The sequence below is a fragment of the Mustela lutreola genome, chromosome 4, assembly GCF_030435805.1.
Source record: "Mustela lutreola isolate mMusLut2 chromosome 4, mMusLut2.pri, whole genome shotgun sequence".
Taxonomy (NCBI): Eukaryota; Metazoa; Chordata; class Mammalia; order Carnivora; family Mustelidae; genus Mustela; species Mustela lutreola.
Genome location: NC_081293.1, coordinates 144,006,579 through 144,023,483, shown reverse-complemented (window position 1 = coordinate 144,023,483; position 16,905 = coordinate 144,006,579). Strand labels below are relative to the sequence as shown.

Sequence of the window (16,905 nt, the reverse complement as noted above, 5' to 3'; positions counted from 1 at the left end):
TTTCCAGCTATATTGCTGGAACTCCAATTAATCTGTATTTTAGATTGTTTGAAGTTGATTCATATCTCACTAATTTCTGTTTCTTTTTCTTTTTTTCTGTTTCATTTTAAATAGTTGCTATCATTATACTTTTAAATTCACTGATCTTCAACAATGTCTAGTCTGCTGTTAAGCCCCTCCAGTGTATTTTTGAAAAATATAAGATGATGATATTTTCATCTTTATAAGTTAGGTATAGGATTCTTTTACATTTTCTTTTTTCCTACTTAACACATACATTCTTTCCTGGAGCATTGTGAACAATGGGACATAGTTGTAAATTTGTTTTAATGTCCTTTTTCATTCTAATAAATGTGTCATTAATGAATTGGTTTTGATAGGTTTTTCTCCCTATGGGTCATATTTTTCTGCTTTTTTGGACATTTTATATATTTTGATTAGCTGTTAGAATTTGTGAACTTTACCTTGTTGGGTATTGGTTATTATTTTTATTACTGTGAATATTTTTTAGCTTTTTTCCTGGGACGTGAATATTTTTTTAGTTTTTTTTCCTGGGACATTGTTGGAAACTATTTGATCCTTTTAGGCATTGTTGCTATTTTTAGATCAGATTAATTAGTGTATTACGTAGGTCTTATATTCTTCACAACTGAAGCGAAACACTTCTTAGTATTTTACCTAATGACCTGTAAATTATGAAACCTTCTATCCTGGCTCATGGCTCCCACCATTATTCCTGACCTGGGGGGTGCATCAGGCACCATTCTATCTAGTCTCCTCCATTGAATTTTTCCCCCACCTCAGCTTGTTTTTATTCTCAAATGCATGCACTGATCAGTACTCTGCTGAATATGGGAGAGAGTTAGCCTGATAATCACCAGCCTTCTCACTCTTCATACCTCTTTCCTCTCTGGAATTTTGCCTTGTGAACCCTACCCACCTAGGCTTTGAAACCCACATATCCACCTTTCCTTTCAATGTGCCATGGCCTGGAAACCGTTTTAAGGAAGTAAATTGCTGCAGACATAGGGCTCATCCCATCTGTTCTCATCCTTCAGAGCTGTCCCTTGTTGCCAGGTGTGTCATGTCTTAAAAATCTTAGTTTGGTTTAGTTTGTGTACTTAACTTATTTGTTTGAAGGGGAAAGGTAAGTCTGATCCCTTTTACTCCTACTTAGGCAGAAATAGAAGCTGGAACCATCTCAGTTTAAGAGTATTATGTTCATACATTCATACTGATCCACATTTTCAGAAATATATGTAAATAAGAAAAAGCTCAGTCGGTTTTGGGTCAGACTCTATATTAATTTTGTATATGAGAGAGAATTTTTCTAGCATTTTTAATTGTAGGATTAAACTAGTAACATAACATTTAGTCAGGAAAAAATAAATCCTTTTTATTACACAGACACATAAGTTAACGACCAAAACAATTAATGAGATATATGATGAGCATGATATTTTACAACCTTCTTTTGTTCCAGGCAAGTACAGCCCATTAGCACTTTCTGCAATGATGAAAAAATGTTTGATTGCTGTATTCATGTCTATGGCAACTACTAGCTACCTGTTGCTATGAGCACTTGAAGTATATCTACTGCATTTTCAGTTTTATTTGAATTTAATAATTTTGAATTTAAATGTAAATAGTCACATATAGCTAATGGCTACTTTAGTAGACATTGCAGTTTTAGACTATGTTTTATTTGATCCGCCTTTATAATGGGTCAGTTCTATTTTTTTTTTTTTAAGATTTATATATTTATCCTTTGTGGGGAAGCGAATGTGCAGAGGAAGGAGAAAGAGTCTTAAGGAGACTTCTGCATTGAGCCCAGAGCCCAACATGGGGCTTGATCCCATGACCCTGAAATCATGACCTGAGCTGAAGCCTCATTCTGATGCTTAAGCAGCTGAGCCATCCAGGTGGCCCAGGTCAGTTCTCTTACATGATGTAGCTTCCTGGAAAAAAAAAAATGTTCTCAGAAATAAAAGGTTAGTTAGCTCTATATTTTAATAAAAAATAGTCCATAGGAAAGCACCATTGATCTTCTAATTTGTTATTGGAAGCATTGTAATCGGAATTTTTGAGAATTGCATTTTCCCCTGAGGCTGATTTTTTGTTTTGTTTTGTTTTTTTGAGGCTGATGTTTTTAAGTTCCCTTAAATTAGCACAGTTTTTCTGTATCCTTTATATAATTAATGTAAGCTTAACATTATCAAATAATTCAAAAGAAATTTTGATAAGACCATAATTTCCTGTTGCTTTTCTTTATTACAGTATGAATTTCCTATTCCTGAAGTTGTTAAAAAACATTAATTGCTAAAATTATTAAAGTATTTTTGCCATACTTAATAAAAGACATAGGATGAATCTGTGGAGGCTATGCTAATATGTTTTATGTATATCATATACCTGCGTTTGATCCCCTTGATCACGTTTTTGAATACTTTTTGTTTTTACCATATAGTATTCAAAATAACTTATCTCCTGAAAATTTTTTTATTGTTTTTGCCTGTTGAAGCATATTAAAAATGTCAAGAATCACTTGAAAAAGTAGGTATATAAAAATAGAACAAATGTTTATAAATTTAAATGGACTTTGTAGTGGTTAGCATTTATTTGTGAACTCCAAAGATACTCATTATTTATTTTTTTAAACATACCATGTAATGCTTATTTAAATCACTGCCTGCAGACAACCTTGATAATAATTATAGATTGTTGGTTAATGTGTAATAAGCTTGATCATGTAAAATAAAATTTTGACAAGTCATTAAAATATATAAAGAGGATTATGCCAAACTTAGTGAAGAACCACATACCTGGTTTTTGTAACTTACTTTAGTGATTTAATATGTTTTAAATAATACTAGTTTAGCAAGTCAATGCTTCATATTAATCATTGTGCTTGCTGTTACCTTTTGATTCTAAAATTTGTTACAGATGGTACAGATGTTAATTGAAAAGATATATAATGTTTCACGTAATTGTCCCATAATACAACAGTGGCAGATTTCTATTCCTAAAGGAGAAATACCTTGTGAAATCAGAAGAAAAAGATCATTTCTAAGCATGTTCTCAAACTATGTTACGTTTTCCTACTGCCTGTTTAAAAATGTGAAGTTCTCGTTTTGTTACTTTTTGATCTTTTACATAAGGATCTGAAACAAAATGGGTATACAAATATGACATTTGTCTTGATACTATAAAAATTACTTTTTAATTCTTTGAATCAATAAAAATGTATAAATCTTTTCTATGGCTAATATTTTAATGTGAAATATTCTTTATTTACTACTTTGGTTAAATGCCCTCATTTCTCAACCTAATAGTTTTGCTGGTATTTTAAGATTTATAGATGAGTTGTTAAACATGTGCTCCGAATTTTCATGATAGCTTACAACTTTTAATGAGCTTCTATTCATCAGAATTATACATTGAATTGCTTGATGGTGTTAATTTAAATTTGTTCCAAAATAGGGCACCTGGGTGGCTCAGTTGGTTAAACATCTGCCCTTTGGCTGAGGTCATGATCTCAGCATCCTGGGATCTAGTCCCGAGTTCCTGGTCAGACTCCCTGCTCAGTGGGGGCGTCTGCTTCTTCATCTCTTTGCCCCTCATCCCATTCATGCTTGTTCACACTTTCTTTTATTTTCTTTTATTTTTTTATTTTTTAAAGATTTTATTTATTTATTTGACAGACAGAGATCACAAGTAGGCAGAGAGGCAGGCAGAGAGAGAGGAAGGGAAGCAGGCTCCCTGCTGAACAGGGAGCCCTATGCGGGGCTCGATCCCAGGACCCTGGGATCATGACCTTGGCTGAAGGCAGAGGCTTAACCCACTGAGCCACCCAGGTGCCCCCACACTTTCTTTTATTAATAAATAGAATCTTTAAAAAAAAAACTTGTTGTAAAATGAAATGATTCAACATTAAAAGTTCCTTTTTCTTTTGAAAAGCACAGTAAAAAATGAAAATACAGTTCATTAATTTTCATTAATAGAATCTATGTACTTCATAAATAGTTGAGGTGAGATGGAAGTTTCTCTAAAGTTATTTTTTATTTTTAATTATTTTTATTAACATTTAATGTGTTATTTGTCCCAGGGATACAGGTCTGTGAATCATCAGGCTTACACAATTCACAGCACTCCCCAATGTCTCCATCCTCTCCATACTCCCTCCCCCCAGCAACCCTCAGTATGTTTTGTGAGATTAAGAGTCTCTTATGGTTTGTCTCCTTCCCGATACCTTCTTGTTCCATTTTTTCCTTCCCTTACCCCCAAGGTCCCCACCCTGCCTCTCAAATTCCTCATATCAGGGAGATCATATAATTGTCTTTCTCTGATTGACTTATTTCACTCAGCACAATATCCTCTATTTCCAACCACGTTGTTGCAAATGGAAACATTTCACTTCTTTTGATGGCTGCATAGTATTCCATGCATGCTCTTACTTTGATCTGTTTAATATTGACCATTTTCATCTTTTGTTATCTCCCTGTATTTCTTTTGAAAAACGGTGTTGTGAGATGCTGGACCTGACTCACACAATGTACTTTTCTGTATAGATAGGTAAATAATTTTGCAGTATCTGTTGTGTGGATTCAGAGAGTCTCTGGTCTATCTACCAATTCTTTCTAATTTATTATTTGATAAAAACCATAACTTTGATTTTGACCATCCTTCCTTCCACTTTGGTGGGCATTAAGCAGTGCATATTTCTATATATACTGGAGCTTCAAAAATTGACTTCTTATTCAAATAAACAAAGACTCTGTTTCCTCTCCTACCACAGTTCTTGATTCCTTTCTCTGGCCTGTTAACATGGGTTCTGGAATGAGACAGAAGTGTTAAATGTGGGGTTGTGGAACATTCCTGAGGTTTTAAAGAATATTGTACTTGATATTAATTATTGTCCTTTAATTAATGTACCTGTCCTCTGAGACAAATGAAAAATTACATATTAAAGTATGAAAAATTAATTGCAATTCATCTGGGGCCAAGGATATATTAAATGGTTACTAGACAAATATAAAGCATGTGTAGAACTGAATGTAGAAGACGTGAGGCACAGAGGAGCATTTTCCAAACTCTGAGTGCCAGAAACGTTGCCCACCCACAAAGCCATGAAGCTACCCATATGTTAAATGTTGAAGCAGTTTACTAGTTTATAGGAGTCAATTTACTGTTAGAAAAAAATAAAATGAGAAATTCTTTTGGGAGGGGTAGGAAGATATTCTTACCTTTTTTTAATGTATGCATGGAAAAAAAACCACTAGAAATGACATCCTAAGGGGGAAATACTGTAACGATAATTTACAAGTAGTGAATGAGTGAACAGTTCAAAAAGAGATCAAAGAATACCTACTTGATGCAGCTATAAGCAAATCTGCAGTACTCAACCTAGATGAGATGTTTTGCTACATTTCAATGGATACAAGAGTGTCCATGTTGTAAGTTTGTTTTATTAAGGCAAAAACATTTACATTCTCTTGAGCTATCATGATCGTTTTGTAATCCTCTCCTGTAGTTATATAAACCTACCCTGTCTTTAAAATTAAAATCGATTGCTTTATTGTACCAACTGAATTTTTTTCTTGGAACTCATAAGTAACTGGTGTATTTTAGAAGTTCAAAAATTAGTATGCAATGTAAAGTGTATGCTTAAGTTTCATGGTATTGGTATTAGGAAATATACCTTCTGAAGTGTTTCTTCTGTGTCGGCTCAGTGTAAGATCATTATTTTCTGTCCTTTTTAATAAACAAAACACAGATTCAGCACATTTTATCTCTTGAGCCTTCTCATTCCAATATAGTTTATTCTTGTTGAGAGTTTGAGTTCTACCACTTTTAAGCTCCCAAAGTTATTATTCATTTTAGGCTCTCTTTAGGATACTTTTTAAGGAAAATTGAAAAATGAGCACTGGCTCCTAGCTTTGACTTTGCAGAGAGGTTCCCCTGGCAGATGCACTTCCTCCTAAGCCAAGTTCAATGGTGCTTTGCAGGGCAGAGCTCCATTCCTGGCTGTATCCATCATTCCTTCTTTAGTTCATATGTTACTAGCATTTCCGTTCTTTAATTTCTGTGCATTTTAAATCTATAAGGAAGCTGTAATTACAAAGTAGAGTGGTTTCATCTTTTCTGATCCTTGTGCTATTTTTTCCATAAACCCATTCTGCAATGCCCTTTATTTTACTGTGAGATTTATCAGAGCTGAAAATTTTTTAGGAAGACTTGTATTAAACAGGAAATATCTGCCTCATTAAGTATCTAGGCTATCAATAAAGTTGCCTGGATTGCGTGCATTGCAAAACTGTGGGGCATTCCATTCACATCAAGTACGTTGGGTATGGTGGCTCCTGGCATTTCATGGTATCTAAATAGTACAGAACATTGCACAGGTGAAAGAGTTAAATAGTACTGTGAGACCTGGAGCACCAAACAGCAGTGTTGTTCCTTAGTCCATCTTAGTCCAGATGGGGTATTTAATGACTTGGCACTATGGGCCCAGGAGAGAGTCTTAGTCTCAGCCACTCCCCTAATTATAGATTCTTAACAGGACTGCAGTTTCATAAATTGCCTGGGGTTTGAAGAATTAGCCTGCCTTTTTTTTTTTTTTCCTCCCAAACTCACAACCAGGAATTTTAGCTTCAGGAAATTATTTTAAACTCACAAGACTAGGAGAAGCCTGTGGCACTAGTTTATGAAATGTCATAAAGCACTACAGGACAGGAGAAAAGGCAGAGATGGACATGTCTCTTCAGCTTCCGCTCTTGAGCTCATAATTTCACATTAGCATAGGGCCTGTCTTTTTTCCCCCTCTACTTTTCCTCCACTTTCTCAAGGGGGGGTAAGGAGATCACAGAAGGTGGTATGTGAACCATCCTTCTAGAAGGCTCAGGCTACAAAGGGGAACTTGTATCTTTTTAACAGCTAATAGGTGTTTAGCTTCTAGGTCTCAGCTGGGGAACAACTGGTCATAAATTACCCTGAAGGAAAGTCTAATATTTATAGTTCATTCATAATTGTTCCAGTCTGGCTGTGGGTCACCAGTTTCAGATTATATTTGCTCTAAGTATTGTTGCATGGTGAAAAATCTTTGTAAGTTTTCAGGGAATCGCTGTTAGGGGAGGGTGTGCTGAAGGTCAGAGGGCACATTGTCTTCCACTATTTAGTAGATAGTAATGCCCGAGACCCTTTTTTGGGGTTCTTTTTAGTCTCCGTTATTTATTTATTTATTTATTTTTGCTTTTTTGTCTTTCTATTGGTTTCTTAATGGATAGAGCATTTTCTTTATTGTCACTTTAGATTTTAGGAGGAGGCTACTGTATGTGTATGTCTTTGGTTAATTATAATGAAAAGGTCTGAGAAACAGTGAATGAATATCTACTGAATTAATATTCATACATGTCCTCACATGATTTTCTTTTAAGAATGGATTTTAAGTGCCTTTCCCTGGAAAAGCAAAATACAGTGTGGTAGGTAAAAACTCATTCCCTTGTGTTACACCAAGAACATAGTAAGATTTTGTTTTGCATTTTCTAGAGGAAGGGAAAGGATTAGTATACTAGTTTTAAAATGCTTCTAGATAATAAATACAGGGAATTGAACAAATTATAATTGAGAGTTTCTTAAATTTGTTATTGTGAAAGAATACAAAAGTTTGAGTATAATTTGTTCCTTGTGTACATTTGCATCTTGTTTTGATACTGTTGTGATTACATATTTTATGTCCCACAAAAGATGAACAGTACCATAAAACTTCAGTAATTTGAAGGAAGAAAGCTCACCCTGAGCTCTTTAAAATTTAAATGGAAAATAATGTTTAAAAAATAGTCATTGAATAATTTCAAGAAAAATGCTATTTAACACTGCTGAAAGTTACATATAAAATTCTGGGTTTACTCTGAGAAATAGATGATTTATTAGAAATTAAATTATTTGAAAGGGGTTCTTCTAAAAATCTTGAGTATAATAAGTACTCCCTTGAATTTTATTGATATTGGTAATTAACATATTTCTATGTAGCTTAGTTTCAAATAATAAATTGAACAAATGGTTGAAATCATATATTCATTATACATTTGGCTCTGACACAAGTGGAAATATGATATTAGCATTTTGTATTTTTTAGCATTGTGTTCTCACTGACTGCTTACTGCTTTTGTATTTGTAAAGGAGGATTCAGCTTTAATAAGGATTTATGGTTGAAATGCTTGTCTAGAAATTAACACAAACTGAAAAAATAATAACAAACTGATAAAAATAATACAATTGTGTTTTGAACTTCTTTAATGTTAGATTTATCAAAGAAGAGTGGAAAGAATGGTATTCTAATGTTACATTTTGTATTATTTTACAGGTTTATTTTCTTGATTATAAATCAGTACATTTTGATCAGAAAGTGGAAAACCTAATGCAGATTAGGGAATATGCAAAGGAAGTGAGGAAAAGAAATATTTTATTATGTGGTCTTCTTATATATTATCCACAGGTAAGTAAAATTTTTTGTTTTGTAGACTACAGTTTGAATATAGGAAGCCCAATTTGTTGAAAGCAAAAATAAATTAATGGTAAGAAAAATTTTGGCTGGAAAATTGTGTGTGTTCTCTCATAGGTAGAACCTCTTTTGAGGGGACAAACAAAAATCAAAACAAGTGTTCTGATGAAGAAAAAAAAAAGATTAAATTGGTGAATATCTTCTACAAGGTAGCCCACATGGGGCTGCCAGATTTATCAAATAAAAAAATACAGAATACTTGGCTAAATTTGAATTTCAGATAAATAATAAATCATTTTAATTATGTCCTAAATTTGGAATTTGAAATTAGAAATTCCAGTTGAACCAGAATTTTGTATTTAACTGAGTTCAGAACTCAGCCATTTGTATAATTTGAAATGGCTTATTTCTTTTATGTTGTGCTAACGATGTTGGTGATCAGGTTTTTAATTACTTGAAAGCAATGCTTGACATTCCTCTAACAAGAGGGCATACTATTTAACAAGAGAAAAATTCTTACTGTCACTCTATTAATAGCAGAAAGTTAAGCTGAAGGCAAAATGAATTAGCATTATAGATTCTTAGTGCAAAGAAATGTTATTTAAATCAAACTATTTGGAGACTCTGTTAGGGAAGATGGATTTTCCCTTTGTGTGTAGATACCTTTCATTGAAATTGCAGAATGCTTTGTAGTGTTTTGGAGGTACCCCACAAGAATCAAGAAATTAAAATAGTCGATGGGGTTTTTATTGGTCTGGAATAAAAGTGATTTGGTACTGACCAAGGAATGACAGGCATTTAAAGTTGTATTGTTGATGAGTAACAGTTATTATTTGTGAAATGTTTAGGGTACCCTTTTAGCCTGAAGGCAACAACATTTCTTTTGAAACAAATGGATTTTAATTAAATATAAGGACCATCTTTTAGCCAGTTCCTTGGTTTTTTTTGAGGTGGTTTTCTCTGCTTCTACAATATGTGAGTATGACCTCTGGTTAGTCATCAGGAATGAGGCAAAGCTGAATTAACTTAGGTTCATGAAGTATAATATATTAGTTTAGTAAGGGCTATTGAAGTCAGGGCAGCCACGACCTGAAGAGATACACATACTTGCCCAAGAACAATGCATAACTGGAAGAGTAAGAATAAGAACTTTGGTCTGTATCTTTGTTCAGGAATATTCCATCTTCAATAGATTGTCTTTGGTTGTATTCCAGATTACTGTGGCTGGAAAAATCCTTTCTTTCTCTTGTGCCATGCGAAGGAGTCATGAATCCACACTACAAATGCTACACTAGGCAGATACAAAAATAGTTCATTGAGAAAAATCTTAGAAGCTAAGAAATGGAAAAGCACATGCAGTCCCTGGGACTTGCTTTTTCCTGTGATTTAGGCTAAACTCAAAGGGTTTTTATGCACTGTAGTTGATATTCAAGTGGAAGAGTATGATCCTAATGAAGTACAGCATGCCAAGTGAGATCTGAATTTCAGATAAACAGTAATTTTTAGTACAAGTATTCTGAAATATTACAGGAAACATACTTGCACTAAAATTCTTCGTTATCCTGCCTGAAATTCAATACACCTGGGCATTCTGTGTTTTTATTTCCTAAGCCCAGTAACTGCTCTGGAGTTCATAGTCACAGTAAGATTATTCATTTCTACACACCTGGCATTCTGTACACAAGAGTAACAAGGAGTTGTGTATCTCTATGACTGTGCACCTGTGAAGGCTCCCTGGTTGGGAAAGTGGCCTTGTTGAAAAGGACGAGCCTTTCTTTGCAGCTGACCATTTTTATTTTGAGCCAATTTGGACCCATTAAACAATCTGTCTACTTAGCCATGAAGATGATGACCTTGTGAAGCCTCCAAAATATGTCTTTCATCATTTTAAGAAGCAAAAATAGCTTACTTGGGTGTTGCTTTTCTTTCCTTAAAAGAATGAAGATGTCTGAAATATGTTAAGAATTTTTAAAATACAGGGTTTACTTTTGTCCTTAAGGACACAGGTGCCAGTTGATGCTTCCTAGGCTAATACATGTCCAGTGCATGATTCCACATTAAAGAGCACTTACCAAAGAGTTCTGTGATATTCATCAGACAGGCCATTAGAAGGAGACTATGGTTAAAAAATTGGGGAGGCATCAGTGAGTAGAGTTAAACGATGTCTTCCATGAAGGGTTTCTCACAGATTCTTATTATGCTGTTGAGCATTTCATATCTCCAAATTGGGGGCAGGAGGGATATCATTTTCCATTTTCTACTGTACCCTTTAAACGTAGGCAACTCAGGCTAATACTCTCTAAATGAAACTTGGGGACAGTCCTCATTAATGGGCTCTACATAAAGAAACCACTGCCTCTGGACAGTCTTTTACTTTTTTCTTTTTTTTCTCTTACTTTTACCTTTTACTTCAGTACTAATTTTTCCACTTAGTCAAATCAGTATCTTTAATTTTGAGTGCCTACTTGACCAACATTGTATCAACACTAAAGATATGAAGATTAATAAGGTAAAGCTGCTTCACTCTTAAGCAGGAAGCGTTGGTTTGTGTTCTCCATGATGCGGTCAGATACAGTTTGTTATGGTGTTCACACATTGGACTTCATTCCCTAAACTAATCCATTGCTGGGATAGCCATTAAGGTGTTTTCAAAGATAGTTAATGTGTTTCTTTTCAGTCTCTGATTAGTGAAACATAGATTAGTGAAATCTGGAAAGTTATTTAACCATAATTAAGAGCAGAGCATCAAGACAGAGCATCAAGAGCTTCTTTGGATAGGCTTTCAGTTGATTGGTGACCCCTCCTTGGATGAGGAAATACATTGGCTTCAGTGCCTGGGCTAGACATACCATCTTGCTAGTTTCAAGAAGACCCACATTGTATGTGTGTAGTATCTCTGGTGATGTGGATGGTCTGGCTGGCTTGGTCGCTCGTTCATAGTATATGAATGTGTGTATATGATATATATATACGTATATATATACATATATAATTATACAAAGATGTATATGATATCTATAGTTAAATAGAATTATGGGAGCTCTTTTTGTTTTAATACATGGTGCTGTTAAGTCTATTTTTTGTGCTTCCATAGAGTTTTACACATATGTAGGACTTTCTGTGTTTGAATTCATACTTATTAGTTACATTTCAGTTTTTTATCTTTTGGGATTTATAATATAGCCTCTGATTGATTAGCTGTACTTTCTTCATAATGATATATTTTCAATTTGTATACATGTTTAGGGGAGAAATTGATTTGGAAAAGGATAAGGATTGATACCTTCTTGAATATCTGTAAATGTTTTGCAGTGTTGCCCATGATCAATTATTGGTAATTCTTTGGTAATTCAATTACCAAAAAATGCATCTAATTGTATAATGTTTCAACTCCATTTATCCATATATTCTTTATTGATATAAGAAATTTCAACAGGTCCTTTGCTTAACTCGAGATATGCTCTGTATGTGTGCATTTTTTCTGGTCAGAGACATCATTTGAGAAAATACTGAATATGCTCCTTCCTTAGCTGTATTAATGGAGTAAAGCACAAATTGTTTCCAAAATTGACTTTAAAATATTGTGCTAGCCTCAGCTTCAAAAAGTTAATAATTTAAAATAGGCTCTTAATGGGTAGCTTAAACTTAGACTTAGGGATCAAGTGGCTGGCTTGACCATTTATGTATAGTATAAAGTTTCCTGACTTTATTATCTAGTGCTCAATTTCTCAAGTTGTAAATAAATAAGGAAAGACTTGAAATTTATGCTCTAGACTAGAAATGTAGCATAAAGTTTGCCCTTATAATTTGTTGGATGAATTTTAATCAAATCCTATTTCCCTTTCTAAAATAACTCTACAAACATAACTATGAATAATTAAAACTTATTTTATAGCTTAATCCTCATTAAGGATCTTAGTCCTTAAGTATTATTTTAAGATTATGTGTAAAATATTATTCTTCATCCTATTATTGTAAGTTTGTCTAAGTCACCCTTGAAATCTGTGATACAAAATGATGTATTTGGGGAACCTGTTCTAATTATTGGAAAATCTATATCTGATGATAAAACAGTGAAGTTATAGACACTTAGTATTTCTGGCATGGACTGTTCAAACCTGTAGTTCAGAGCTTTCAGTTTTAATTTGGGTGAAGTTAAATATTTTTATCCTTTGTTTTTTAAGGCAAACATTTTACAAGGAGAGAGATATATCTCTCTCCTTGTAAAATGTTTGCCTTAAAAAACAAATATATGTATATGCACACACATTTAAAAAAATATTTCTTATAATAAACAGTGATATTATATAAAGTATTTTCCTGAGTTCTGTGAGCCATTCTAGCAAATTATCAAAGGCAAGGAGGGGGGTAATGGGAAGCCCTGCTCTATGTATAAACTGTTGGTTAGGAGTACACATGGTCCTGACTTGGATTATCATGTGAACTGGAAGACACTCATGTGGGACTGAACCCTTAACCTGTATGGTCTGTGCTAACAGGTAGCTAGTGTCAGAACTGTTTAGTCTGGAAAAATAAAACTCCACACATTTGGTGCCCGAAGTGTTGAGAGTAGAAAACAGTTACCTATTTAGTCAGTATAAAACTTGATATATCTGTAATCTACTCACTGCCACTAGAGATCTTGGAAATTGTGGACATTCTTTCAACTTAAGTCCTTAGTGAAAATATTGTGAATCCGAGCCCCCAGCAAATTAACAATGGGTGTATAGTATGAAAAATAAACTTCGTTGTTACTGTACTACAGCTTAAGCTATAGTGAGCATTTCACAGAAGGAGTTTCTATGTTAGAAGGATATCATTCCATTGGTAAGTGTGTTTTTTTTCTTTTTTGTATAGATATTACTCCATTGAATAATCGACCCAATTTTGCATTCAGCTTTATTTGTCTAGCTTGTTCACCAAGATATCATGAAACATCTTAGTAGATATTTTCCTGAGGTCCAGATTGAAGATTTATATACTTTTCTCTTGCTTGAGTAATCCTACTGTTATTCTCAGAGGAAGAAGTAAGTTTGTTTGAATGAACTTATATTAGGCCCAATTGATGATTGATTTTCAGAGGCCAGTGGCTTCTAAATACTGGTTCTTGGAAAAGCCCTTAGCTGGCAGTATTGTAGTCCCCTGAGGAATTTAATAAATATAGATTCCTAGTCTATACCTTAGAGAATCTATTTCAATAGATCAAGCTTATACTGGGAGCTCTATATATTTCATAAGCTCAACCTCTGTTGAAAGTTTAATGTAAACCAGATTTGGATGACTGACTTAGGTCAGTGGTTCTTAAGTATATTGACATATTGGAATCAACTATTGACCCTCTTTAATCTATAAAGGACTGTCACATCACTCTTGGATACCAGGTGGCAGTTATGGAATGTTCAGATGAAGCTGAGTAAGGGAATGAACAATGACCATTTGAGAAATTTTCTAAGCTAACTGTGAGATCATCTCTTCTTGCTCATTAAGGGCAAACATTCTAAGCAATCACAAGCTATCTGGCTAATGGGTCAATTCTGTTGATGAAGGCTCTTAGTTTTAAACAAAATGTATCTGTAATTGTCTAAAAGAAAGATTTATTTTAGGGCATTTTGTAACTTATAGAATTTCTGAAGGGTCATGGAACCAAATTAGAAAATACCTAGCCAAGAACGGTGCAAATGGCAGAAACGCTCAACCCTTCTGGGACTGAGCTAGCAAAAGTGCCTTCCATTACTGACTCTGGGTACATGGAATGCTGGGGAACCACAGATAGAAACTCTGCCATAGCTGATCCAGGAAACACAAAGTCTCTGTCTTAGACCTAGTTTCCCATTTCTGGCACCAAGCCAACCTTACTGCCACCTGTCAAGTCTCCTACATGTACATAGTAGATAGAATCTGTGGAATGTTGATAAAACAGAATCTTAGGAAATGTAGTTTCTTTTCCTCTGTGGTGTCTATAGCATGGAAATGAAAGTTGGAATTCATTTGGAGAAGGTGTTTGTTGAGCCGCTTTGCAGAATATTAGCCCCATCAATCTAGGTTATAAAATCTTGTCCTAGGTTGAAATCAGAGCACCGTTAACACATTATATTTACTATCAAGGGCTTGTCATTTGCCTGCATCCAGGATTTCTGTGTTGTGTCTTACTATCCCAATTACGCATTTTTAAATAAAATTTTACACATGAACTTTTATGATAATTATGAACTCTATAAGATATATAAAGTCCTTTAGCAGTTTTTCATTTAATCTGTGCATTATACATGATCAAGGATTTAGAGATAGAATCACACAGGTACATGTTTAAAGAATTTTCCAAAACTGGGTAGCCTGGGTGGCTCAGTGGGTTAAAGCCTCTGCCTTCGGTTCAGGTCATGATCTCTGGGTCCTGGGATCGAGCCCCGAATCAGGCTTTCTGCTCAGTGGAGAGCCTGCTTCCTCCTCTCCCTCCTCTGCCTGCCTCTCTGCCTGCTTGTGATCTCTGTCTGTCAAATAAATAAAAACAAAATTATTAAAAAAAAAAGAGTTTTCCAAAACTATTATAACTGATTATTTCTTGGTTTAAATTTTAGCATCACTCCATGAAATCGAAACAACTAGCTATGTGATTGATCTTGAACAAGTGATAGAAGTTGTGTAGTCCTCTGATTATTCATTTATAAAATGCATAAGTCAAATTTTTAAAGCCTCCACTGATAAGAAGATGAAGACCTAGGAGATGGGCATTCTGTGTCACAGGCATCATAACTGTTTCTCACTCTGATAGGGAAATTCTGAAACTGAGCCTGAATTTTCTTTCCTTATATGACCACAAACTTTACCCATACTCTTATTTTGTTGAGAAATTATTTTATTATAGTTCGTATGTTTCATTATGGTTCAGAGAGGAAATTTTTTCTTTTTGGGTTTTTATTTTGACACTTCAAAGTAAAAGCCAATGAGGAGAATGTCTGAGTCTATTCTGTTGCTATAACAATGCCACTAATTTGGTGGCTTATAAACAAAGAAGTTTATTTCATATGTTTCTGGAGGTTAGGATTCTGAGATCACAGTGCCCACATAGTCAAGTTCTGGTGAAGACCCTCTTCGCTATTGCAGACCACCATTTTCTCATTGCATTCTCACATATCAAGAAGAGGGTGAGGCCTCTCTGGGGTCTCTCTTTATCACTGCACTAATCCTATTCATGAGGATTCCACTTTCATGACTTATTCCCCAACCAAAGGCTTCACTTTTTAATACTATCACATTGGGGGTTAGGATTTCAAGAGTTCTCAGGGACACACACATCCAATCTGTAACAAGGAAGGAATCACCATCCTTGATAGCATGGCAGGGAGTGTGTTCCATTTTAGCCTATCCATTTTCCTATCTCCTTTCTTCTCTGAGCTGTGATTACCCTGGGTTTGATGCAGCGAGAATTGGGACTTTGGAAGCAACATTTGGCTTGTTGAGTATTTTTCGCAAGATGAGGCCATTAGAAAAGACTGATGTAATTGACAGAAATAGAAGATCCAGGTCCTGGAGAGGTCAGGAGGTAAAGTAGATGAGCTCAATGACCTTCTTATTGCTCTTGGACACTACTTTTTCTTCAACTACAGCTATGGCTCTGGAAGGCATACAAACAAGAAAGAAAGTTACCAAAGCAGGTTTGTGATTCTGTTTTTTTTTTTTTTTTTTTTAAAATAATTACTTGTAAAAGAGTAGAGAATTCTTCTAAAAGCTTCCAAAATAAGCTATGAAATGGTGAGATGAAATGGTTTGGCTACAGATTAAATGAGATAAAGCTATGTAAATTGATTTTCTGTCAGAAAGTATAAACCAGATCTCTCTACTTGATGAGTTAAATATTATTGTCCTTCTCTATTGTCTGAATTTTAAATGTTTTTCATGTACTGTAAAGGATGTCCAGAACACATTCTTGTCGATGTATCTCTTTGTAGTTAACCCCAGCTAAATTCATAATGAACCATTAAGAACTGCATGAACAGTCCAACTGCTGTCGGATACTTTTGTGCCAAAAGATCTGAATTTGTAGGATACAGGGATAGTACTTCTTCTCTTTTAAATACACCACATTTGCTGTGTATCTTCTGGGAGTGTCATCCTTTAGTGTGCCTATTTAGAGAATTGGCTATGCTATCAAATAGCAGAACATCATGTTTTTTTCTTTTTAATGATAATCTTGGGGGAAGTTAGACTTAACACTCTACTTTCTGCAATGAGCAATTACTTGTAGTTTAAATAGGAATTATTTACTAAACACAGTACTTATTGTGGCACCGAATCATGTGGCATGCACACCAAACATGGAATACTAAATCTGTTTACAGACACTCATAATACCCTGTTCAGAGCAATCAGGCTTTTTTGATGTGGGTATGTTTTTGAGACTAAATATT

The 16,905-nt window shown here is 34.4% G+C and overlaps 1 protein-coding gene across 1 annotated transcript in view; it reads left to right on the top strand.

The window, feature by feature from the left end:
• CRPPA (CDP-L-ribitol pyrophosphorylase A) overlaps window positions 1-16,905 on the top strand; it is a 311,086-nt gene that overhangs the window by 176,677 nt on the left and 117,504 nt on the right. Inside the window, exon 9 of the mRNA XM_059171274.1 lies at window positions 8,363-8,494. Coding sequence (XP_059027257.1) covers window positions 8,363-8,494 — 132 coding nt within the window. The remainder of the gene's footprint in view (window positions 1-8,362; window positions 8,495-16,905) is intronic.